Source organism: Schistocerca gregaria, chromosome 1 (assembly GCF_023897955.1).
Source record: "Schistocerca gregaria isolate iqSchGreg1 chromosome 1, iqSchGreg1.2, whole genome shotgun sequence".
In the NCBI taxonomy this organism is placed as follows: Eukaryota; Metazoa; Arthropoda; class Insecta; order Orthoptera; family Acrididae; genus Schistocerca; species Schistocerca gregaria.
In genome coordinates, this window is record NC_064920.1 from 150,419,343 (window position 1) to 150,446,024 (window position 26,682).

At 44.5% G+C, this 26,682-nt stretch overlaps 1 protein-coding gene across 2 annotated transcripts in view; it reads left to right on the plus strand.

The window, feature by feature from the left end:
- LOC126335000 (uncharacterized) overlaps positions 1 to 26,682 on the plus strand; it is a 912,695-nt gene that overhangs the window by 714,247 nt on the left and 171,766 nt on the right. For both annotated transcript variants that reach the window (XM_049997826.1, XM_049997835.1), the window contains exon 7: positions 9,567 to 9,798. In XM_049997826.1, the coding sequence (XP_049853783.1) occupies positions 9,567 to 9,798 (232 nt within the window). The remainder of the gene's footprint in view (positions 1 to 9,566; positions 9,799 to 26,682) is intronic.

Below are 26,682 nucleotides of genomic sequence, written 5' to 3' on the forward strand. Positions count from 1 at the left end.
TATGTCGCTTCCTTAGAGGGTTTAATTTCCAGACCGGCCGCTGTCGCCGAGCGGTTCTAGGCGCTTCAGTCCAGAACCGCGCTGCTGCTATGGTCGCAGGTTAGAATTCTGCCTCGGGCATGGATGTGTGTGTTGTCCTTAGGCTAGTTAAGTTTAAGTAGTTCACAGTCTGGGGGACTGATGACCTCAGATGTTAAGTCCCATAGTGATTAGAGCCATTTGAACCATTTTTTTATAATTTTCACTTTTCTTGGAATCCTAACCGAGAAATAAAATACTAATTTTCATAGACGTATCTTTAAAAATGCTTTAGTAGTTCTTAAATAATGGTTTATTTTAAAGGAACTTTCGCCCAGTATTTTACCCCCTCAGTCATTCAATTACAAAAAATGATGAAACACGTATCTTTTAATTTCTAACTGAGAAAACAAATAGCACTTCTCGTGGTTATAGCTTCAAAATCTACCTGATAGCGACATATTTTCAAAAAGCCTTTCGTCTCCGTTTCACCCCCATACGGATTGGAATTTCGAGCAGCCTCTTTTTAAACGATGCCTACATTATAAGATGAACATCCTCTCCAAATTTCATTTTTCTATCATTAGCGGTTTCGGCTGGGCGATGATACGTCGATGAGTCAGTGTGGACCTATTTCACTCTCTTAGGGGGTTGAATTTCCATGTAAAGCGAAACGTAATTTTTTCATTCCAACCGAAGAGCCAAACAACAGTTTTCGAAGATTTCGCTTTAAAAATGCATTCACGGTGGAATATTTTATAAAACATTTCACCCCTTATTTCAAAAACAATGAAATATATATTTTTGTATTTCTAACAGATACAGCAAATACAAATTTCTATGAATTTGGTCAAAAATTTGCCATAAAAATTTCATCCCTTATTTTATCCACTATTTCACCTCCATATGGTTTGAATCTCTACAAACAGTGAAACATATATTTTTATTTCATACCGAAAATCCAAATTCAAATTTTCGTAGGTTTAGCAGTATTTTCATAAAACGTTTCATCCCCTATTTCGCCCCATTAGGGTTTGAATTTCCGAAAACAATGAAACAAGTAATTTTCTTTATTTCTAACCAAGAAGTCAAACACCAGTTTTCATAGATGTAGCATTATAAGTGCTTCAGTATATATGCAGTAATGATTTACTTTTTTAAAAAAAAAAAAAAAGCATTCACACTCCACATATCCCCCTACAGGCGTTAAATTTCAAGAAATTCTGAAACACGTATTTCTTTATTTCTGATAGAGAAACCAAATACCGGAGGTCTAGCTTCAAAGTCGCCTTAATAGCGACATATTTTCAAAAAAATCTTTCATCCCCTATTTTACCCCCTTAGGGGCAGAATCTCAAAAAATCCATTCTCAAGCGGTGCTTACAGTATAAGATCAACACCTCTCCAAATTTTAAGTTTCTATCTTTAGCGGTCTGGGTTAGACGTTGATGAGCCAGTGAGTGAGTCAGTCGGAATATTGGTTTCTATATATAGATATTTTCATTGGGAATGCAAGTTTACTTTCACCTTCGTTACGTAGGCTCTCAGTCTTACGTATTGTTTAATTGATCTTCCTTAGGCACAAGATGATTTGTTCCACACATGTAGGCATTTTCATGGTCAAAAGGGTACTGAGAAGTAGGTTTCCCATTAAAAAGAAATTATGCAACCCACGACGGTGTTGCAATACCTTTTGGAGTAGTTTATAAGTACTCAGCAAGTAAAATGTAGCGTGTGTAGACCTTTATCCCCTTACACATTTTTCCCGCATACTGTATTAACCAATAATATAATATACACGTGGATAGTTTCGTTCTAGGTAGTGAGAACAATGAAAAACATTGCGCTAAAAAAAATTGGGGAGGGGGGGGGAGACAGCATATTATAAAGATAACTAGGTCTGATTACATATCAAACAATATACGCTATCCACCGGACGAGGCGGCTCAGTCGTTAGCACATAGGACTCGCATCCGGGAGAACGACGGTTGAAACCCGCGTCCGGCCATCCAGATTTACCAGAGGTTGAAAATACCACTACAGTGGTAAGATTGTTTTATTCGGGCTCTTATATGCCCATCTTCATGTACCATAAATTGGTGCTGTGACCCCGAGCGCCATGCTGTGCTACCAACAAACAACAAATTTAGGTTTTCCATGATTTCCATAAATCGCTCCAGGCAAATGTCGAGATAATTCCTTTGAAAGGGCACAGCCGATTTCCTTCCCCATGCTTGACACAATCCGAGTGTGTGCTCCGTCACTCACATCTTCGATGCGACGGGTCGATGGGACGTTAAACCCAATTTTCCTTCCTTTTAATATACACTACAATTTTCTGCTACTATTGATATTACACTACATCCATCTGACCAGAAACCTTATCTTATTTGCATTTCATTTTACAAAACCCTACTATATCTAGACTGAGCCTTTGGATTTCCCTTTCCTAGATTTCCTACTAACTTCAAACTAATATTTTTCTCATCTTCCTCTTGCCAGTCCCCTCCTGGAAATCTTGATGGAGGAATGGTGCGGAATCTTTCGCCACAGGAGAGATCATCATGATACTTTTCAATTACAGGCAACGTGTCCTGTGGATACACATTATGTGTCTTTAATGCAGTGGTTTTCATTGCCTCCTGCATCCTCAAGTCCCTGTTACTCTGGCTATGCCATCCTTAGTTATATACTTCGAGAAGAAATATTCGCTCCTGTTTTGTGATGAAATATACATATATTTTGAGATGAAATACTCATGTCTATGACTACTGCATTTGCTATTGTTGCATATTGAGGGGACAGACAGGGGGCACCTCCCCCCCCCCCCCCCTCCCGCCACCGGGATACTGCACATTCATCTTGCCAAAATCCTAGACGCACAGGTATATCTTCGCTTGCTATGTTCTTTGGTACTATGTGACGTTGACTAAATCTGTACTAGATGCTGCTGGCGCTTTTAACGCAGATCCCATGTATAGCAGTCACCTTGTCACGTTGCACAACTAACATATGGGAGGCGTTTCATGGATGGTGGTGCGGTAATTAAATATATTTATGGCACATGTCAAGTCCCTATTAAGAAAGACCCAGGCCGCCTACAATGAGGCGCCTTTTCATTTGTGCTAGTTACTGATAACGCTGTCTCATACAAGTATAGGGCATCTTCTCAGTGACCACTCAACATCTGACGCCCTTCACGCCCCTTATATTCCTACCAGGTTAGAAGCAACAACCATCCCAAATGACAATACTGCTCTGTGGAGGTCGTTCTGCTACCTGTCATAGAGAATTGCAACTCTAATCACCGGCCGTTGTGTGCGTGCGGTTCTAGGCGCTTCACTCCGGAACCGCGCTGCTGCTACGGTCGCAGGTTCGAATCCTACCTCGGGCATGGAGGTGTGTGATGTCGTTAGGTTAGTTAGGTTTAAGTAGTTCTAGGTTCTAGGGGACTGATGACCTTAGATGTTAAGTCCCATAGTGCTCAGGGCCATTTGAATCATTTGAACCAACTCTAATCGTTCACATACCCGATGATGGCGTGTACGTGTATGATGCTGCACGGCGATCATGTCTCCTGCGTTCGTAACTTCTTTTGTGAGTGAAAATCCTCGTTTGGTAAGCAACATGTTGCATGGTGTTCACTCGAATGTCATGACGCGAATATTACATTTGTCTGATGTGTGTTTCTAACCAATCTGGTTAAGCTATTTCTTCGCGATATCCTTTCGTTTTGAAGTGCTAGTGCTGAAAGTTGTTTAGGGAAACTTCTGTAAAGTGTAAAAAGTGGGAGAGAACTACTGACAGAACTGAAACTGTGGGGAAGAGTCGTGAGTCGTGCTTACGTGGCTCAGTCGGTATTGCCCGCGAGAGTAAAGGTTCCGTATTCGAATCCCAAAATGGTTCAAATGTCTCTGAGCACTGTGGGACTTAATTGCTGTGATCATCTGTCTCCTAGAACTTAGAACTACTTAAACCTACCTAACCTAAGGACATCACACACATCCATGCCCTAGGCAGGATTCGAACCTGCGACCGTAGCGGTCACGCGGTTCCAGACTGAAGCGACTAGAACCGCACGGCCACGCCGGCCGGCATTCGAATCCCAGTCCCCCACACAGTTTTAATCTGCTAGGAAGCATCAAAACAACGCACACTCTACTACAGAATGATAGAACCGTTATGGAAGCAGATTGTGGATCACATGATTCGCAGGCACACTTTGTACGAACATACAAAGGGTGGCCTACACTGATGTACATTAAACTCAAGCGCCCAGCATAAGTGCTTATTGTGGTGCGTGGTTGTAACTATGTTATTTTTTCTTTTCAAATAAAATTATTCTACTTTCAACTTTCACAGTACTCCACAAGCAGAAGTGCTATGATATAGCTACTTAATTTGTCTGAAAGTGTAAGGCCCAGTAAAATGAAAACGAGAGAGATGGAAAAAAAGTAAGTAAACTGCTTATTATTTCAAAAGTAATCGCCGTATCTTTTAATAAATTTATCCCATCGTGAGACAAGACGGCCAGCGCCTTCAGGGACAAACGTTTACGGTTGCCTGCGAAACCATGGTTGTACCCAGGCGTGCACCTTCTAGGTCCACAGCAAATCGACGAAGAAGTGGACATCTATGTACAAAATATTTTTCCATAAAGGCATTGAACGTCTTGCCTCACAGTGAGATAAATTTATCAACATTTACGTACTTTTTTCCATATGTCCCGTTTTCATTTGACTGCCGCCAAGTCTTTTATGGAGCAATGACCATAATAGTGCAAATAAATTCGAGTTCGTGGGAAGTGTCACCGACAGGATCGTAACAGCAAAGTTGGGTGGAGTCGGGAAGAAGTACTCTCTACCACACATCGTAATGTAGTTTCCACAAGCAAGTACTTAGTTGCAGATTTATTGTAGAATAATCTTTGGAAACTCATCTGTAAAATATTTCAGTTGGTCTCTCGTAAGTGAGATACAGAGATACTCCTCACATCGAATGTGTCATTCGGATGGAATGTACAATGTAAGAAGTAATATGAAATACGTCATTCAAGGGAAGAGTCGTCCGTCGTGACTTCGTTAAGAAATCGTTTCTCTTGCCTTCAAGTATCAATATTACTTCATTGAGAAATCATTTGTCCTGCCTTCAAGCATAATATTTCTGCTACATTCAAGAGAAGTAAAGTACATTGAAAATTCATCGAGTCTATAATTGAATAGGATTCATTTTTACATTCGTTTGCTAGGTTGCATGTTTTGTGTAGTTCCCCTAGCTACAAAAGTGCGCTTCATAATGATTGATGAGATTCCACTCTGCTTTTTTTTATACATGGTGCACAGCAGAATTACTACTTAACCGTGTTTATACATGTAAATATCCTGCCATCTGCTTGTATATAGCTGAAATTTGGAAGTACCATTAATAAAGTTAGTCGACACGTTTAACATCTCATGGACACGAGGGAGGCGAATATTTATATGGACATGAATAAGAGGAGACAGATGTGAAATTCTATTTTGTCGCGTATCATTTAGGAATTTAGCTGAACCGGTTCCGATGAACGACATCGAGGCTGCAGGTCCTAAAATGGAAGCAGTTTCGTTTCAACGACGCGTCGCATGGCTCGGATTGTGTATCTCGCCCAGGAACATTCGTTTACCTACGTCTACTGTTGTCGGACATTCCTATAGTCTCAGTACACGAGAAATGAATACAAAAACAAATCCGTTTTGGTAAAGGAATCCGACGTTCCGTTTGCATTTGGAATTCTTTTGGGGTAGCATAACTCTGCCGGGGACGACATTTGCGTGCGATAACAACCGTTATTCAGTTTGATTGAGTGTGAGGCGGGAGAACAGCTTTTCTTAGCAACCGTCCTCCGGGCGATTTCCTTATTCTTTCTGGGTTGTGAAACCACAACGACTGACGCGGGATTGAAACTTGATTATTCGGGCACAGTTCACGCTGTGCTTGATTGATCAAACTGTGAGATAAGCGTATCAGCGCTGCCTGATAGATACCAGCAGTAGCGATTTCAGTGATCTGCTGTAGCTCTTGCATTGTGTGAAGAGTGTTCGAGTATTTACCCTACAGATAGAAAAAATCACAGGGAAAGAAATCGAAGTGGCGGTGTTGTTGAAAATACCGAAATGGCGGTGTTGTTGAAAATATCTATGCAAGCCGTCTGCTGTGGCCGAGTGGTTCTAGACGCATCAGTCCGAAACCGCGCTGATGCTACGGTCGCAGGTTCGAATCCTCTCTCGGGTATGGATGCGTGTGCTGGCCTTTGGTTAGTTAGGTTTAAGTAGTTCTAAGTCTCGGGGACTGATGACCGCAAACGTTAAGTACCATAGTGCTTAGAGCCATTTGAACCATATCTATGCAGTCGTTCATCTTCTTTTAGTAGATCCACTTATGGAGTAATCAGTTTCTGAACGTACAGTTTAGCATTAACAGTATGAGAAAAAAATTGCGTTAGGATCGGGCACCGGACACTGTGCATCAAACATCAATCTTGAGATTAAGCAACTGCTCTTTAGAGTACTGACGGGGCTTTTCTGACGCATAATGGCGCATAATGTTTGATGAGTTCACATACGCTGACAAGTCTGAACCATGCCTCGTCTGATTCACTCACACCCATACCTCCAGATGTCAGACACCCAGGTCGGTACCAAACGTTGTATGTAGATAGAGCGTCAACCAAAACGCCGATTTAGTTCGTGATATGTGTTGTTGTCCAGTAGAACATGCGTGAACGGTAATTAAAAGTAATACCACAACTATGGAGTACGGAAAGGCGTATCTGTGAGGGAAAGTTTTATAGATATCGCATGGGTGAATTGGTAGAGCGTGAGATCGTTTTACCATGGGTCCCGCTCCCAAACCTGAGTGATAGTAATTGATTTCAGCTGATATGAAACTTCCTGGCAGATTAAAACTGTATGCCGGACCGAGACTTGAACTCGGGGCCTTTGCCTTTAAGGGAAAGGTCTCTACCAACTGAGCTACCTAAGCATGACTCACGCCCAGTCCTCACAGCTTTACTTCTGCCAGTACCTCGTCTCCTACCTTCCAAACTTTACAGAAGCTCTCCTGCGAACCTAGCAGAACTTGCACTCCTGAAAGAAAGGACATTGCGGAGACATGGCCTAGCCACAGCCTGGGGGATGTTTCCAGATTGAGAGCTTCTGTAAAGTTTGGAAGGTAGGAGACGAGGTACTGGCAGCTGTGAGGACGGGGCGTGAGTCGTGCTTGGGTAGCTCAGTTGGTAGAGCACTTGCCCGCGAAAGGCCAAAGTCCCGATTTAGAGTCTCGGTCCGGTACACAGTTTTAATCTGCCAGGAAGTTTCATGTCAGCGCACACTCCGCTGCAGAGTAAAAATCTCATTCTGATTTCAGCTATTTGCGAGTGAAACTGTTATATGGGAGAACATTTCCCTGACATGTAAAACGACTTTTCGGAGTCTGTAGCAGCGTTAGTTTGGCAGTCTGCTTTCGCATCGTTACTTGAAAGTAGCAAACGTATAACTACGTTTGTGTATGTAGTTGCGGTGTTCTGTCGAGCATGTGCGACAGAACAGACACAACTCGTGATGAAGAAGTTAGAGCATTTTTAAATTTCTGGAAATTGGTGGTAAGATCTTATGGGACCAAACTGCTGAGGTCATCGGTTCCAGAGCTTACACACTACTTAATCTAAGTTAAACTAAGTTACGCTAAGGACAACACACACATCAATGCCCGAGGGAGCACTCGACCTCCGACGGATGGAGCCGCGAGGACCTCCCCAACACAAACTGTAAGAGTCCCGGCCGCAGCACAAATTTTAATTGATTTCGTCTGCTTCGATCATTATCGTAGATAATAAAAAGGGACTGAAATGTCTCAGGGCAACATTTAATTCTAAGTTCTATAAGATCACCAACGGTACAAGAACGACCCATTACGTCCAATGCTGGGGTGCTTGCCAGTATCGGGGAGGCCTACCGTTAGTGACAATATGTAAGGGAAAAATGAAGCTTGTGTTGGGGAGGGCACTCAGCCTAGGTCGTTCGTGCAGCAATGTATACCGTCGTGCTGTGGTAGTGTAATGGTTAGCATTTCTGCCTAGCAAGCAACAAGACCCAGGTTTGACTCCCGGCCGCAACAAAAATATTAATTCATTTCGTCTGCTTCGATCATTATCGTAGATAATAGGAAGAGACTTAAATGTCTCAGGCAAACATTTAATTATAATCCTCGGATCGTTATGGTATGGGTAATGTTTTCGTAGCCTTTCCTGGGTGATCTCGTCTTTCTAGAAGGCACTGTGGATCGACACAAGTATGTATCTGCCCTTGGGGATCGTGTCCACTCTCACTTACGAAACACCTGCAAACGTCTGATTACTTTACTTGCGATTAAGCACGTAAAACTATGCAGTCCAGTCACACTAATGTGACCAATGCCTATATTCCACGTCGGCGTACAATAGCTACTCACAGACGGCAGGTGGCAGCAATAGCAGAGGAGCGTGTCGGCGGGACACGGAAGAGATGCATCGACCCGTGGGGACTATGTCCACACCTACATGCAGTTTGTTTCTCCTCGCCACGACGACATCTACCAGCAGGACAATGCAACGAGTAACACAGATCGCACAGTACGTATGTGGTTCGAAGAATACCAGGATGGGGTTACCATACTGTCCTGGCTACCAAACACCTCAAATATGAAGATAGTAACTTTTCTCGAAAGAACAGATACCACTGATGACCGTGCAACTTCTCTAGAATAAATGAAAATTAACTGAAACCCTGAGCTGCCGACAGGTGTTGTTGACATAGCTTGATGGGGACAGCTGAAAATGCATGCCCCGACCGGGACTCGAACCTGGGACCTCCTGTTTACATGGCAGACGCTCTATTCATCTGAACCACCGAGGACACAGATGAATAGCGCGACTGCAGGGACATCCTGAGCAGGTGGCTCAGATAGATAGAGCTTCTGCCGTGTCAGCAGGAGGTCCCGGGTTCGGGCTCCTGTCGGGGTACACATTTTAAGTTGTTCCCATCAAGGTATGTCAACAACACCTGTCGCAGCTGAGTGTTTCAATTAATTATTATAAACTACCCAGATGCAAAACCAGTCGAGAAGCTATCACACCACCGTGATCGAACTGTTCGCGTCATGGATCATGGAACCTGAACGGAGAAAATTATCGTAGCTTGCCATGGCACTGTAGGCGGCATGGCTCTACATTCCTGTCGGTAGCTTCCAAAACCTCTGTGACTCTCCTCCCGCGTGTGAGCGCTGCATGTGGTGGTTATTCAGGAGTTTTGGCAGGCGGTCACACTAATGTGATTGGACAGTGTATCTTCAGCATGCATTTCTCGCTGTGTATCCATATTTTTCTGGAACTCGTGTACGTCTCCAGTCTCATAAATTGTACAGACCAACTTGAACAGTCTCTCGGTTACTACATGACCCAGAAACACCGAAGGGACGGGCAAGTGGTGGGTCTGCTACCTGGCTTTACGTGTGTGTGTGGTTGTGTGTGGCAGGCTGTGGCGGCGGCTGACGGCGCCGCTGAAGCGGACGGCGCGCGCGCTGGAGGCGGTAGAGGCGACGGTGGGCAACGCGACGGCGGGCCAGGCGGACGCGCTCGTGTCGCTGGAGCAGTGCTGCGCCGAGACGCGGCGCGTCGCCTCGCAGGCCGACCAGCTGGTGCGCCAGGTGGAGGCCGCCGTCGCCAGCGTCGCCGCGCGCGACCACAAGCTAGACTCCAGGCTGCAGGTGAGGACTGGCGCTGCCAGCTGTGGCGCGTCGCCGACACGTGTTTACGTACACTGAGGCGAAAAAAGGCGCGGGATTCCTCCTAGAATCGTGTCGGACCACCTCTTGCCCGGCGTAGCGCAGCTACTAGAGGTGGCACGGATTCGTGGGACGTTCCCTCCGGTAGAAGCCGTGTTTCTTGACTTCCGCAAGGCATTCGATACAGTTCCCCACAGCCGTTTAATGAACAAAGTAAGAGCATATGGACTATCAGACCAATTGTGTGATTGGATTGAAGAGTTCCTAGATAACAGAACGCAGCATGTCATTCTCAATGGAGAGAAGTCTTCCGAAGTTAAGAGTGATTTCAGGTGTGCCGCAGGGGGGTGTCGTAGGACCGTTGCTATTCACAATACATACAAAAGACCTTGTGGATAGCATCGGAAGTTCACTGATGCTCTTTGCGGATGATGCTGTGGCATATCGAGAGGTTGTAACAATGGAAAATTGTACCGAAATGCAGGAGGATCTGCAACGAATTGACGCATGGTGCACGGAATGGCAATTGAATCTCAATGTAGACAAGTGTAATGTGCTGCGAACACATAGAAAGAAAGATCCCATATCATTTAGCTAAAATGTAGCAGGTCAGCAACTGGAAGCAGTTAATTCCATAAATTATCTGGTAGTGATTTAAAATGGAATGATCGTATAAAATTGATCGTCGCTAAATCAGATGCCAGACTGAGATTCATTGGAAGAATCCTAAGGAAATGCAATCCGAAAACAAGGGAAGTAGGTTACAGTACGCTTGTTCGCCCACTGCTTCAATACTGCTCAGCATTGTGGGATCCGTACCAGATAGAGTTGATAGTAGAGAAGATCCAGTGGAGAGCAGCGCGCTTCGTTACAGGATCATTTAGTAATCGCGAAAGCGTTACGGAGATGATAGATAAACTCCAGTGGAAGACTCTGCAGGAGAGACGCTCAGTAGCTCGGTACGGGCTTTTGTTGAAGTTTCGAGAACATACCTTCACCGAGGATTCTGACAGTATATTGCTCCCTCCTCGCGAAGAGACCATGAGGATAAAATCAGAGAGATTATAGCCCACACAGAGACATACCGACAATCCTTTTCCCCGAACAATACCAGACTGGAAGACAAGGCAGAACAGATATAGGTACTCAAGGTACCATCCGCCACACACCGCCAGGTGGTTTGCGGAGTATGGATGTAGATGTAGCTGTAGAAATACTAGGCCATGCTGCCTCTACAGCCGTCCATAACTGCGAAAGTTTTAGCGATGCGGGATATTGTACACGAACTGACCTCTCGATTATTTCCCATAAATGTTCGACGGGTTTCATGCCGGGCGATATGAGTGCCTAAATCATTCGCCCGAATTGTCCAGAATGTTCTCCAAACCAATCGCTAACAGTTGTGGCCAAGTGACATCACATAGTTTTCTGGAAACATGAAATCCATGAATGGCTGCAAATATTGTCCAAATAGCCAGATATAACAGGTAGAAGCCGTAAAAATGTTGGAACACGTGAGTCAATACTGACCCTACGACTTATCTTAGAAAATAGATTAAGGAAGGGCAAACCTACGTTTCTAGTATTTGTAGACTTAGTGACAGCTTTTGACAATGTTGACTCGAATACTCCCTTTCAAATTCTAAAGGTGGCAGGGGTAAAATACAGGGAGCGGAAGGCTATTTACAATTTGTACAGAAACCACATGGCAGTTAGTCGACGGACATGAAAGGGAAGCGGTGGTTCGGAAGGGAGTGAGACACGGTTGTAGCCTCTCCCCGATGTTACTCAATCTGTATATTGAGCAAGCAGTAAAGGAAACAAAAGAAAAATTCGGAGTAGGAATTAAAATCCATGGAGAAGAAATAAAAAATTTGAGGCTCGCCGATGACATTGTAATTCTTTCAGACAAATCTGACCAAACCAAGGAGAAGGGGGAGAAGGCGCAGACGTTTTTCCACGGTTCGACCTGGGAAAGTCCCTAAAAACTTCGCAAGCGATGAGACGGGCAGGCAAAAGTTGCATTCACTTCACGACATGGTAACTCAGACTAGTGACAGTTTAAACGCATGACCAATAATTATTTACCGAATCTACCTCACGTCCGATGACCAATGAAATGATGGGATAACACACCTAAGGCCGAACCAGCGGTCAGCACTATGTCTTCAGACTCCGGTGTTTAGAGTACCCGGAAGCGGAAAGGAACCACTGCTACCAGGAAAACAAAAAACACACCATCCAGCCCACAAATCAAGGAAGCTGCCGAACTACACGCCTTACCAGACAGCAGCGGCAAGGCGAGGAAAAGTACACTGTCGTAGCATACAATAAGCTCCAGGGCAGGTAACTGGGGCGTAAGCGGTCATTAGGCAGGAAAAATATCACTGGTTCAACTTCACAAATAATAACATATAGCATGCAACAATTAATAATAAGAAGTGGAGGAAGGCTAATTGCCGGCCGGAGTGGCTGAGCAGTTGTAGGCGCTACAGTCTGGAACCGCGCGACCGCAACGATCGCAGGTTCGAATCCTGCCTCGGGCATGGATGTGTGTGATGTCCTTAGGTTAGTTAGGTTTAAGTAGTTGTAAGTTCTAGAGGACTGATGACCTCGGAAGTTAAGTCCCATAGTGCTCCGAGCCATTTGAACCTTTTTTTAAGTTAGAATATTCTTTAGGATACTGCAACAGGCGGACATTAACAATATTTTCCCCTTTTTTGTAAACAGGGGTAAGCCGTGCTCTGTTACAGTCACACGAAACTGTTCACTGCGCTAGACGTTATTCAAAAGCCTGAGCTAGCGAAGGAACTGATTCCACGATGTGTTCAATGCATCTTACTAGAATAACGACAAAAACATCATTTTTACTAACGTTTATACTGCTGTATGCTTAAAAGACAAGTGGAGCCAGTAGATACAAACTTGCTGCAGGTGACGTACCAAACGCAATTTAAAATTGTGAGTTGACAAAGTGTTTTAAACACGCCCCGAATTATTTGTTTTAAAAGATGGCGATCTCTTTGTGGCCAATCAGCAAGTTACGGTTTTTCTTACATTGATATCAACGCCCTTTTATGCTTATGTTGGTTAAGAGATCCTGCATATAATTTTTGTTTATCATTGTTCCATATTTGTTTAACACACCTGACAACGCTTCTACAAGGGTTCGTAGAAAACAGAAAAAGACCAAACTGTTGTCTTCTCTTTATTTCTATAAGTTATCGCACTGTGCACGCTTCTCTTTGTAAGAAGAAAATTACAAACTACTTTAAACTACACGATCTGGGTTTACTAGATTGACTTGTTGGCCACTTGGCGCGCTGTTACACGAGCAGAAAAGTGCTGTGCAGTGGAAGTGAGCTCATTTCGAACCCGGGCTGATGATACATTACTCACCGACCGTTGTGTCATATTAGGATGCATCTGCAGGTGGAGTAATTCAGAATCAGCTCAAACCATTTGGTGCGTCGATCGCACAAGTTAGAAGTAAACGGGAGGTCTACTGATATGTAAGGAAACGTTACATCATTTATGTGCATGGTTATAAGTAAAGGTGAAGCTCTACCGATTCGGAAGGAAACGTTACATCGTTGATTTGCGTGGTTACTTAAACTTGATAAGCATATGAAAGTTGGGTCTCTAGAAAACTAAATAAACGTAGATTGGAACTTAAATAGTGGCAACACTGCTGTGGAGATAATATGCAATGTAATCTACTATTGTCGCAGATAGCTCACGTTGTTGACATACCTATCTTTCCTCCGAGCAAATGGACTCGCCCGTCCTACCTCATGGTCGAGGGAAACACAGTCACTTGTGAGCGAGCGGTCTAACGGAACGGTGTCTCTATGTTTTCGAAACAGGAACAACGGCGTTAGATCAAGTTAGAATGTGCCAGACGTACAGCACGACAGTGTCATCAAGGTCTTCAAGAGGCATGCGGAGAATCGGCATTGCCGTGCAGAACAGTGGCACGTTGGGTAAAAGCCTTCAACGAAGGTCGGCAAACAGTCTGCAGACATGCATCGGGAAGGTCGTCTTAGCGTCTCTGAAGAAGAAGTGCATGCTGTTGCCGCATTAGTGGACAGTGATCGACGCCATACGATTCGTTGAGCTCGCCCACGAAACCGGCCCTCCTGTTCTAGGCGCTTCAGTCTGGAACCGCGCAACCGCTGCGGTCGCAGGTTCGAATCCTGCCTCGGGCATGCATGTGTGTGATGTCCTTAGGTTAGTTAGGTTTAAGTAGTTCTACCTTCTAGAGGACATGACCTCAGCAGTTAAGTCCCGTAGTGCTCAGAGCCATTTGAACCGTTTTTTATACTTTTATGTGACAGGTAAGTATGAAGTGGAATCCAGAAGACTGAAAGAAAGAGCCTGCTTTACTGAGACAATTTAACCGGAGACTGTAGTAAAGAAGGAAGATGCAGTTCGTAGACGACGGAGTTATTACAGACGGAGGAAAACCTTGGAATGGACGACGATGGTCAAATAAATCACCCTTTTTCCTTCCAAAACAACCATCCGGTTAGCTGCTTTAAACAATGTAGGAAAATTACGGAAAAAGTAAATCTGGAAGATTGAATTTGCGTTTTATCTTCGGAAACTCTCCACTGAAGGTCCAGTGCCCTGATCACCACGTCACGTCGCTCGCTTATCTCGCACACCGTAACGTTGTTGTCGTTGTCTCCAGCCCAGAGACTGGTTTGATGCAGCTCTCCATGCTACTCTATCCTGTGCAAGCTGCTTCATCTCGCACTACCTGCTGTAACCTACATCCTTGTGAATCTGCTTAGTGTATTCATCCTTTGGTCTCCCTCTACGGTTTTTACCCTCGACACTGCCCTCCAATACTAAATTGGTCATCCCTTGATGCCTCAGAACATGTCCTACCAACCGATCCCTTCTTCTAGTCAAATTGTGCCACAAATTTCTTTTCCCCCCAAATCTGTTCAATCACATTGATCTACCCATCAAATCTTCAGCATTCTTCTGTAGCACCACATTTCGAACGCTTCTATTCTCTTGTGTAAACTATTTATCGTCCACGTTTCACTTCCATACATGGCTACACTCCATACAAATACTTTCAGAAACGACTTCCTAACACTTAAATCTATACTCGATTGTCTTCTTCAGAACGTAGGCTGCATTGTTTACGACTGAGACTTCCATTACCGCTTCCGCGGCGCGAGGTGCGATCTGCGAATGCAGTTAATGCAATTGAGAATGCCATTAGCAGACATCGCAGAAACTGCACCTGACTAATTATCGCAAGTTTTTTGTCATCTACAGCAAAACAAACTTCAGTGGCTGGCAATATAAAATGTCTTTAATATACCTAAGCTAAAACAGACGAAGCATGGTGGAAGCCTGGATGACACTACACGTAATTACTTCCCAGCAAGATAACGACTGATGAATTATGGACAAACAATTCACTGGATATTTTTCGTGAGTATTTTTCTATATGCTACATAAGATCGCTAAACATTTTAAAATTTAGTTTCACCTTTGCTTGTTTAATACCGAGAGAGATACATGAAATGAACAGACAGATGAGTCGGAAAGCGAAACGTATGAAATGAGCTAACTCTGTTAACAATCCTGGGCCGTTTGTTCGTTAGCAAATTTTGTTTTTTTCTGGCAGATGTAATAAATTCAATTTCTAATTGTCAGAGTGTAAGATGCATTTCTTTATACCATTCGTCATTGCGTCAACCTCACTAAACGAACTACAGTTAGCTGCACCACCCGTTACGAGTGTGAAGTAATTAACGCTAATTGTCAAAGTTTACTGCTTATTATCTTAATAGCCTCAAGAACATAACCACTTCACGCCGATATACGAACGGTAATACGAAAGGAACTGCAGACAATAATAAGAAGTAAAATGCATTCACAAACAAGCATTAAAAAAGACTCTCAATGTTGCAGACACAGAGGTATAAATTATTCTCAGATGACACCACGGCAGCTGGAACAAGTGTGAGCATACTCTCGTTGCAAAAACGCAGACAGGCGCTCACGCATGCGCATGTGTAGCTGCTCACGTCTCTCTCTAGCACCCCTCGTTCTTACGCAGCAATCAGTCAATATTTCGTGTTCCTGGTGCGATGTTTTCCCATGTGTTTAGAAATAAGCGTCGTAATGTCAGTTACTTGTCAGGATCATTTCTCACAACTAGTATTTAACTTCAGATTTTCACCTGTGACTAAGTTGTAAGTTAAGCGACAAAAAATTGTTCCACTGGCTGCTGTTTCATTTTACTTGTTATCTTCATTTCGCAACGCTTTTTCATGCGCTACCTAGAGACCAGATTATCAAAACAGAACGGCGTTTACCAAGTACGAGATCTTTCTCAGCGGTGCTAACGCAATCTGGTAAATGGTGGAGTCACACCACACATTGCTGTTACCCTTGCTGCTTTAAGAAACCTGTAACATAACAGGAAAGGAGCGGATCAGGTAATGGTACCAGAAATATCATCCGCTACGCACAGTAAGGTTGCTTTTAGAACAGAAACATATAGCCGACCGCGGTGGTAGTGCGGTTCTAGCGCTCCGGTCCGGAAACGCGGGACTGCTACGGTCGCAGGTTCGAATCCTGCCTCAGGCATGGATGTATGTGATGTCCTTAGGTTAGTTAGGTTTAAGTAGTTCTACGTTCTAGGGGACTGATGACCTAACATGTTAAGTCCCATAGTGCTCAGAGCTATTTGAACCATTTGAACAGAAACATAGATGGACAAACGATATATTTAATCGACTGTGCGACTGACGACCGATAACTGAGTCACGTCATATCTCATTTAAGTACGGTGTGCCATTGGAACAGTGTTACCTTAGGTGCTTTGCAAGGTTTCAGTGTCCCACAGTTGCTATAAACAATGATTAACTTGTTACTCGTGTTATCATATTTGTAATTTCTCTGGCAAGATTCAGTGTGCTGATTATTGGTTTCGTTTCATTCTAAAACCTGTGGACGGAGGATGGAGGGAGGAAGAAGGATATTTGTAAATTTCAAATAACAAAGTCGTTAAGATGACTCATTGCGATAAGCAGGAAATCACTGAAACTTATTTCAGTTGTTAGTATATACTTATTACCTCGCGGGTTTATCAATCTGAATCAAAAATGGTTCAAATTGTTCAAATGGCTCTGAGCACTATGGGACTTAACATCTGAGGTCATCAGTCCCTTAGAACTTAGATTTACTTAAACCTAACTAACCTAAGGACATCACACACATCCATGCCCGAGGCAGGATTCGATCCTGCGACCGTAGCGGGCGCGCGGTTCCAGACTAAAGCGCCTAGAGCCGCTCGGCCACTCCGGCCGGCTCAATCTGAATCGTCTGCAGTCATAACGTGTCATTTTCCATTATTAACGAGGTTGCCCTGCGTTAAATTTCATTTTTTTGAAATAACTGTAAGAGGTTGTGATTTTCAATAGCAATGCGGTCCAAAGCTATGCCATGAGCAGAAAAGATGTCCTGAATTGACAGAATCAGTAAATTAGCAACTCTTTTCTCTAAGTTACAAATACTCTCATACAGCCGCACTCGCCAGACAGTATCTATTTATAGTCTTGGTAGTCTTACCTTCCTCGAAAAAAATCGATAATCCATTTAATTCAATCCTTTTTAAGTGAAATTATCAACTCGTCTTCCGGCATAGTTAATGAGCCGGCCGCGGTGGTCTCGCGGTTATAGGCGCGCAGTCGGGAACCGTGCGATTGCTACGGTCGCAGGTTCGAATCCTGCCTCGGGCATGGATGTGTGTGATGTCCTTAGGTTAGTTAGGTTTAAGTAGTTCTATGTTCTAGGGGACTAATGACCACAGCAGTTTGAGTCCCATAGTGCTCAGAGCCATTTGAACCATTTTTTTTTAACTTAATGAAAACTTTTACCAAACATGCACACTTCAACACCTGACCTGCTGCTCAAAGGATAGTAAGCATTAATGGCTTAAAGGTGACTTCTACTTGGAGGTACTAACCAACCTAAAAGCATGCTGCTCCTAACAGGTATAATTCTTAGTCTGGAAATGAAGTATATTCCGGTGTAATGTAATTCGGCACACTGTCTTCAGTCACCAATAAAAATATCTGCACTTGTACGCCAAACGCTCTGAATAACCAGAAAACAGTGGTCAGATAACGTGTGCATACAAGGAATGACATTAACTACAGGTAATGCACCCAAAAATGATCATTTGGAGCTAGAATAGCGTTACAGATTAAGCGCATCGAAAGTGTAGGATGCAGTCAAGTACCCGGTTTATACTTCAGGAAACATGTTTTCAGGACAAAGTGCTAGGACAAACAAAAGTGAAATATTCTCTGGTACGTGCAAATTTGTATCATTAGACGGCATATATCTCAGGAGATAAGACGTCATAAACATTGAGGCGCATCAAAAATTATATTTTCTTAAAACTATGAACTGTTGGCCCAAAAGTCTTACATGAACATACAAAAGAGTTGCCACTTTTTTGATTTTCCAGGTTTGATTTTGACTTTTCGTTCGTCTATAAGTGAATAATCCACAACTAATACACTACTGGCCATTAAAATTGCTACACTACGAAGATGACGTGCTACAGACGCGAAATTTAACAGACAGGAAGAATATGCTGTGATATGCAAATGATTAGCTTTTCAGAGCATTCACACAAGGTTGGCGCCGGTGGCAACACCTACAACGTGCTGACGTGAGGAAAGTATCCAACCAATTTCTTATATACAAACAGCAGCTGACCGACATTGCCTGGTGAAAAGTGTTGTGATGCCTCGGGCAAGGAGGAGAAATGCGTACCATCACGCTTCCGACTTTGATAAAGGTCGAATTGTAGCCTATCGCGATTGCGGTTTATGGTATCGCGACATTGCTGCTCGCGTTGGTCGAGATCCAATGACTGTTAGCAGTATGTGGAATCGGTGGTTTCAGGAGGGTAATACGAAATGCCGTCCTGGATCCAAACGGCCTAGCAGTCGAGATGACAGGCATCTTATCCGCATGACTGTAACGGATCGTGCAGCCACATCTCGATCCCTGGGTCAACAGATGGGGACGTTTACAAGACAACAACCATCTGCACGAACAGTTCGACGACGTTTGCAGCAGCATGGGTTATCAGCTCGGAGAGAATGGCTGCGGTTACCCTTGACGCTGCATCACAGACAGGAGTGCCTGCGATGCTGTACTCACAGACCTGGGTGCACGAAACGTCATTTTCTCGGATGATTCCAGCAGCTGTTTGCAGCATCATGATGGTCGCATCTCGGTGAACGCACATTTGAAGCGTATATTCGTCATCGCCATACTGGTGTATCACCCGGCGTGATGGTATGGGGTGCCATTGCGTACACGTCTCGGTCACCTCTTGGTCGCATTGATAGCACTTCGAAAAGCGGACGTTACATTTCAGATGCGCTACGACCCGTGGCTCTACCCCTCATTCGATCCGTGCGAAACCTTACATTTCAGCAGGATAATGCACGACCGCATGTTGCAGGTCCTGTACGGGCCTTTCTGGATACAGAAAATGTTGACTTCTGCCCTGTCCAGCATATTCTCCAGATCTCTCGCCAATTGATAACGTCTGGTCAGCGATGGCCGAGCTACTGGCTCCTCACAATACGCCAGTCACTACTCTTGATGATCTGTGGTATCGTGTTGAAGGTGCATGGGCAGCTGTACCTGTACTCGCCATCCAAGCTCTGTTTGACTCAATGTCCAGGCGTATCAAGGCGGTTGTTCTGGGTACTGATTTCTCAGTATCTATGCACCCAAATTGCGTGAAAATGTAATCACATGCCATTTCTAGTATAATGTATTTGTCCAATGAATACCCGTTTATCATGTGCATTTCTTCTTGGTGTAGCGGTTTAATGACCAGTTGTGTAGGACCAACATAATACAATGTCCATTCACATTAAAGTGGCTGCCTGTCAAAAGCTGCAATAACCACCTCTAGAGGTGCAGACCGCTACCAGACGCTCAGGAGTGAGACGAAGAGGTTCTAGAAGCTACCGAAAGGGATGTGGAGCCATCTGGACTCCAGTGCCGTCGCTAGCTGCGCTAGGGGCCCGATCGACGATCCAAGGTGCAAAGAGCCTGAACGAAGTGGTCCCACAGATTCTCCATTCGGTTTTAATACAAGGACTTTGGTGGCCAGGCTAGCACGGTAAACTTACGCTGGAGCTCTTAGAACCACGCTCGTACACTGCGAGCTGTGTGGCACATTGCGTTGTGCTGCTGGTAGACGCCATCACACAGAGGACGAACACGCTGCATGTAGGTGAGGACGTGATCCCCAAGAACAAGTGCAGACTTGTGCTGACCTCCTCTGGCGTTTCTTCAGCGTCCCGCCAACACGCTTTATACATCCTCCACTGCTAATGCTGCCACCTGTCGTCTGTGAGTGGAATAGAGGCGGAGGTCAAATTAATGTGACTGGACAGCGTAGTTTTAAGTGCATAGCGACCGATGCTTAGCACAGTAACTCATTTGTAAAGGAATCTGACGTTACAGGGTAAAACTTGCTAGTCAAGGAAAGGCAGGATTCGGTTACGATTGTGGACGGGGCCGTAATCAGTAACTGTTGGTTGCCTTTTACAGTTACACACAATTTATAAACACCAGTAACTGAAGACTCAACAATAAATAAAAATACCACACGTTGTTAATGAAGGAATAAACAACTGTGTAAATAATAGTGTTTTCAGTGAGTTACAGTTTAGCAAACTACCATTAAATACAGATACAGCAGATAATGTTTTAAAAGCAAGCCACTGTGATCTGGGCAGGTCTTACACGCCAGAAATGGCAATAAATTAAGAATTATTTAAAACTCACTGCAACTTACAAATTACAGATATTGAAATATTAAAGGTAAGTCGCCACAAACACAGCAGAAGGCATCAGACACCAGGAATGGCAGTAAATAAAGTTTTAAGGCTTACTGTTAAAATACAAATACCAAATTTGAATTTTAAGGCAAATGACCACAATCACAGCTGAAGGCTTTAGATGCCAGGAACAGCAATAATATAAAAAACGTGGTGTAAAACGGCAAATACAATAGCAAATGTTAATTAAAAAACATGCAGCTGATCACCAAATGGGTGAAATGATGGTAAACTTTGTATCACAACCCTTAACATCCACTGAACACAACAGTTCTAGATTTATACCAGAAGGTGACCAGAACTATTAACTAGACATATGTAACCTTTAATGTAGGCATTACAAGGCTCTTGGCTCTGAGCATTGTGGGACTTAACATCTGAGGTCATCAGTCCCCTAGAACGTAGAACTACTTAAACCTAACTAACCTAAGGACATCACACACATCCATGCCCAAGGCAGGATTCGTACCTGCGACTGTAGCGGTCGCACAGTCCCAGACAGAAGTACCTAGATCTGCTCGTCCACAACGGGCGGCTGGCATTACAATAATAAAACACAAGGACCAGTACATAAGTTTCTTAAAGGGTACTGAGGCAGATTATACGAGCAGAAGGCGTGGGCTGATTGAGCGTTACTCTGAACTACTGGCCATCAGACCTCCTTTCAGAACACACAGATCTTACAAGAACCAAGGGGCCACAGACAGTGCTCCAGGAATCGACCTCTGAGAAGGTCCGGAAACAAACGCTTTCGCGAGCGATGGCATAGGCACAAGATGGTAACTCAGACTAGTGGCAGTCTAATGATAATCTTGCTGAAGAAACCTGACGTCCGATAAACCAAATGCAACAACGGGACAATACGCCAAAGCCGGAACTGGCAGTCTTGCACTACGTCCTCTGAATACTGTGTTTAGAGCGCCTAGAACGAGAAAGAAATCACTACCACCAGAGTAGATGAATCACCAACCGGCCTACAATCAAGAAAGCTGTCAAAACTATACGCCTTACCGGACAGCAGCGGCAAGGCGAGGAAACGTAAACTGCCGTTACATACGCTAATCTAACAGGGCAGGTAACTGGGGCGTTAGCGGCCACCAGGCAATAAAAATTACCGCAGGTTGAACTTAACAGATCGTAACAAGTTGAAAGTAGAAAATAGTAAGAAGAAGTCGGGGAAAGCTAATCGGATCCGCCTTCCCCAAGCAATCCACTCGCTGCTCTTCGCCTCGACGACACTACGAGCAGCAACGCGAACCCGAGTCACTGGAGACTCCCGAGATATCACAATGGTGGAGGTTTCTTTACTTGGATTGTATGCACTCATCTTAAAGCTTGCAGGATCCGGTTTACGACGAGGTCGTGCTCCCTCGTGACCACAGCCTTTCCATCCGGCATTCCCTGCGTGCCGCCAGCGGGCCCTGCTTGTTCTCGCACTGCACGGACCTGGCTCCTCCTGAGCCCCCAACCGAACTGGCACACTCACACGATTCGGAATATCGATAACCGCCGCTGCTGCCACTAGCGGACAGGCAGCGCTTGCGAAACCGAGTGGCGCCAGTCAACACGAGAAGACAAACGACCGCGAACATGCCAACAAAACGATACCGTCTGGCCTCCAACTGAGGGCGGAAACCTACAAACAGCACCAACGCAAGCCACAGCACGGCTCATAGGGTATATGAGCGTTCGATTCCTTAAAGAGTCGGGGGGAGGAGGGGGGGGGAAGTGGCGGGGTTGGGGGGGGGGGGGGGGGCGGATTACTCGTCTGCAACTAAGAAGCCAGCAGGTTTCTCAGGGTTCGTGAAAGTAGCACATCTCTGTGGAAAGTTTCGCCATTCACCTACTCGGAATAAAGAACACACCGTTTTTAAGAGTCTTACAGCGCACTATATCCTTTTCTGTCTGCTTGTGGGGCCGCTTATGTAAGTGCACAGTCCAGGGGCTCCTTGTTCCTCTGACATTCGTCGCGGATGTAGGATTTTCTTCCACAGGCGATATGATCTCGCAGGGTATTTTTCGTTTAAGTAGTGTCGTAATTTGCCCGCTCCAACTCGACTCACGATGTGTGGAAATACTAAGTTTTAGTCACCAAGGATTAAATTACTTGATCTCTTTTTTTTATTTCTGCGGTCCTCCTGGGCTAATCTGACGTACGGTAACCGTGTCCCGCAGCATTTCTCGGAAGGAGTGAAATCGCACGTTCAAGCCAGACGGTACATAAACAGCGCGGAGGAAGCGCAAAGCGCGATGTTTGAAGATAAACTGCGGCTCTTCATTTTATGCAAATTAGTCCGCCGGCCCGCGGCACACCGCAGAACAGCCATCACACAATTAGCGTCAGGGGCGCGGGAGCGTGTGCGAGCAATTTGCTGCGCTGCAGTGTACACGCGGGCTCTTGGCCTTTAAACACTGCAGTCCCCGTTTATCTTCCGAGTCCACGGCAAAATAATGTGTGAAGCAGATGCGTACAAATAATACGTATGGACCAGAGTAAAAATATGTCGCGTCTTTGTTACGCGCACTGTAGGATGACCTCAGAGTAGCATTCGTCACGGCATACTATTAGTTAAGTGCAGCAGCTTCCATGGAAGAGTCACACGAACGCTCAGCCCCTTAAGCAAATGCTTGCAACGATTCCCACATAGTATTGGAGAATGAAAGTGGGATGAAACCAGATGTTAACAGCAAATTCCGATTCGAATGTACGATGGTAATCCCAAAACTAAGGTCTCCTATTTTTTTTTATAAGTACATAGACCTGTTTATTTCTACTATCGTTTACTTCAGTTTACAGCTTGAACATTTAGCTATTTTTCGACATAATCACCATTTCTGTTGATGAATTTTTGTAGACGCTGTTACAGTTTTTGTATGCCCAAGTCATACCAGCTCGCCGCCATGATGTCCAGAAAGTTATGAAACTCTTCTTTGCCTGAGAAAAAGGGTTTTTAATATCGATGAGACAGACAGACAACAAAGTTATTCTAAAAAAGATGAGGATAAGTCCGAATTAATCTCGCCCACTGAAGACTCCGTAAAAACTTAATTGAATATGTAGGTAGTTCACCCATCTCGAGAGTCGAGAATCTCGACAATTTATGACTGTTATCGATATCGATACAGGCAAGATTTACGTATACACACTCCTGAGTAAAAGGGGTCTTAAGAGAAGGACAGACAGTTGGATAAGAAATGACGAAGATACTGTTAAAAGTTAACATTTTTTTGATCTTTTCCTGTGCTAGTACTGTGAAACATTGCTTCTTGCCAATTTTCATGATTCTAGGTAAACTAGGAGTACTCTATAGATTTTGTTGAATTGTTTTCGGTGTACCAAAACATGTGACATAAATTGACGTATCTTGACATAAAAGCTTAAAGCTTTTACTCCGCGAAGGGACCGTACACCCTAATTGTGACATGAATTTCAGCTTCGTAAGTCCACCCGTTCTTGAAAAAAAAAAAAAAGAGTTTTAACAGTCGGACAGTCAGACCGACAGACGGACAACAACAAGATCATATAAAGCTTCCGCTTTTATCGGTTGAGGTCCAGAACCCAAAAAATTTCTCTCTCTCTCTCTCTCTCTCTCTCACTCACTCACTCACACACACACACACACACACACACACACACACACACACACACTAGTTGTCAAATATAATTGCATGAGTTGGACTACAAGATAATGTGTTCATTAATGTTGAAACCATTTATGTTTGCATTTTATGTAGGCGGACTCGTTCCACATTGTGCAGATTATCTACAGAACATATAAGAAGCTGACTAAGTTGTAAGCATAAGCGAAACCCTGATACGAAGTCTTGCCCAAATAATGTCGATGCATCTTAAATTCCTGGCTTTTTGGATATGAGTTTCTTTTCTACTGAGACTAATACAACGCCTCCATTTCTCATTGAACTACTATGTCATATAGGCTTCAATTTTCCCCTACTCTCAATTTAGTATCTTAATCAACTTTCTGTAACTAGTATTATGTGAGCTTAACGGTGTTTCGGAGCGCTTGAAACTCTGGCACTTGGTTGTGAGTGATTTCTTTGGTTCTTACATTGCTGGTTGCCCTAGACTGTATGGAGAATCGCCTAATCTGAAAAACAGACACAGTCATCTATACGGGTAGCAGCCTCTGAAGTAGGGTACAGATCCATTTATGGGTATCCTACAGTTTTCAGCCCTGACAGAAGTGTAGGGAGTCGCGTCCAGATTGTAACAGAACCTTCACAGTTTCTGTTTAAAGGCTTCCGCTCCACTAAGAACCACTCCCGGGGACAACGCTGCAGATTGGAAGCTTCGTTGAAACAGCATGAGCAAGTCTGATATTCTTTTCCCCTCTGCGCCAATCGCTGGAATCGCCCAAGTTTATGACCTGATAACCCCGGTGACAAAAGAATGGTTCAAATGGCTCTGAGCACTATGGGACTTAACATCTCTGGTCATCAGTCCCCCAAACTTAGAACTACTTAAACCTAACTAACCTAAGGACATCACACACATCCATGCCCGAGGCAGGATTCGAACCTGCGATCGTAGCAGTCGCGCGGTTCCGGATTGAGCGCCTAGAACCGCTAGACCACCGCGGCCCCCCGGTGACAGACATCGTTTGTCCAAACATGCACCATGATCACCAGTTGATTGGAGCCTATTCCTAAGTGGCTGCTGGAGCAGACTTCAACACGTTGAATAAGGCTCCCGGACATATACAGTGAGGGCACATGGTATTTCTTCCCGTCATCTGCTGCCATTTCGTTGAGAGGTACCATTATTCACTACATCTTTGGACTAAGGCCATTTGTTCACACCTATGCTTTTGCGTTTTGCTGCCCTTGACACGGGGCAGAGCACGTTTCCCGACAGGTGAAATGAGTCTCACTGATTCAGTTCCAATGAAGACAACACCTGGAACTTTGTGCTTAAGGGGATGAGTTTAACAACTACAGTTCACCCTGGTGCCTTTTTCCCACGCATGTGACGCCTAGACCTTCCACTGACATGCCACTCACAATGTTCTCGATCGTATATTAGTTCCATTGTTATGTGAATGGATATATACCCGGATTTCTGTGACCGGCCAGGGTAGCCGAGTGCGCTAACGCGCTCCTTCCTGGACTTGGGTAAGCGCGCAATCCCCGGAAGGAATCCGCCCGGCGGATTAACAAAGAAGGCCTGGATGTGGTTTTTAGGCGGTTTTCCACATCCTGCTAGGTGAATACCAGGATGGTCCCCACGTTCCGCCTCAGTTACACGATTCGCAGACATCTGAACACGTTCGCACTATTCCATGACTTCCACTATACGCAGACAGCAGGGATACACTAATTCTGTCCTGCGGGGTACGGGGTGGCGGCAGGAAGGGCATCTGGACACCCCTTTCCACTAACCTTGCCAAATCCGTTAATAACAATGCCGACCCTATGTCAGCGCGGGACGTGGCACCAGTGAAAGAAAGAAAAGATACTCGGATTTCTCTGTAAACTTTTGAATTCTGGAAATCAACAGCCCCTACACAAGTTGAGAACTTCACAACCGAAGTTCAGGAACCTATTTATGCATTTATTGATTTCTATTAATAACTTTTGAATCGGCCGTTGTGGCCGACCGGTTCTAGGCGCTTCAATCCGGAACCGCGCTGCTGCCAGGGTCGCAGGTTCGAATCCTGCCTCGGGCATGGATGTATGTGCTTAGGTTAGTTAGGTTTAAGCAGTTCTAAGTTCTAGGGGACTGATAACCTTAGAAGTTAAGTCCCATAGTTCTCAGAGCCATTTGAACCATTTTGAAAGTCATGCTACCTCGCGAAAAATGAGGACCATTCCTATCCAAGATGATAAAGGTGAAGAAAAATGTTGCTATTAAGCCAGCCACGAAACTAGGAAGTAATGGCTAAAACCTAATTTAACAACTCCGTCCCCCTTGCCTCCATAGCTGAAGCAACAC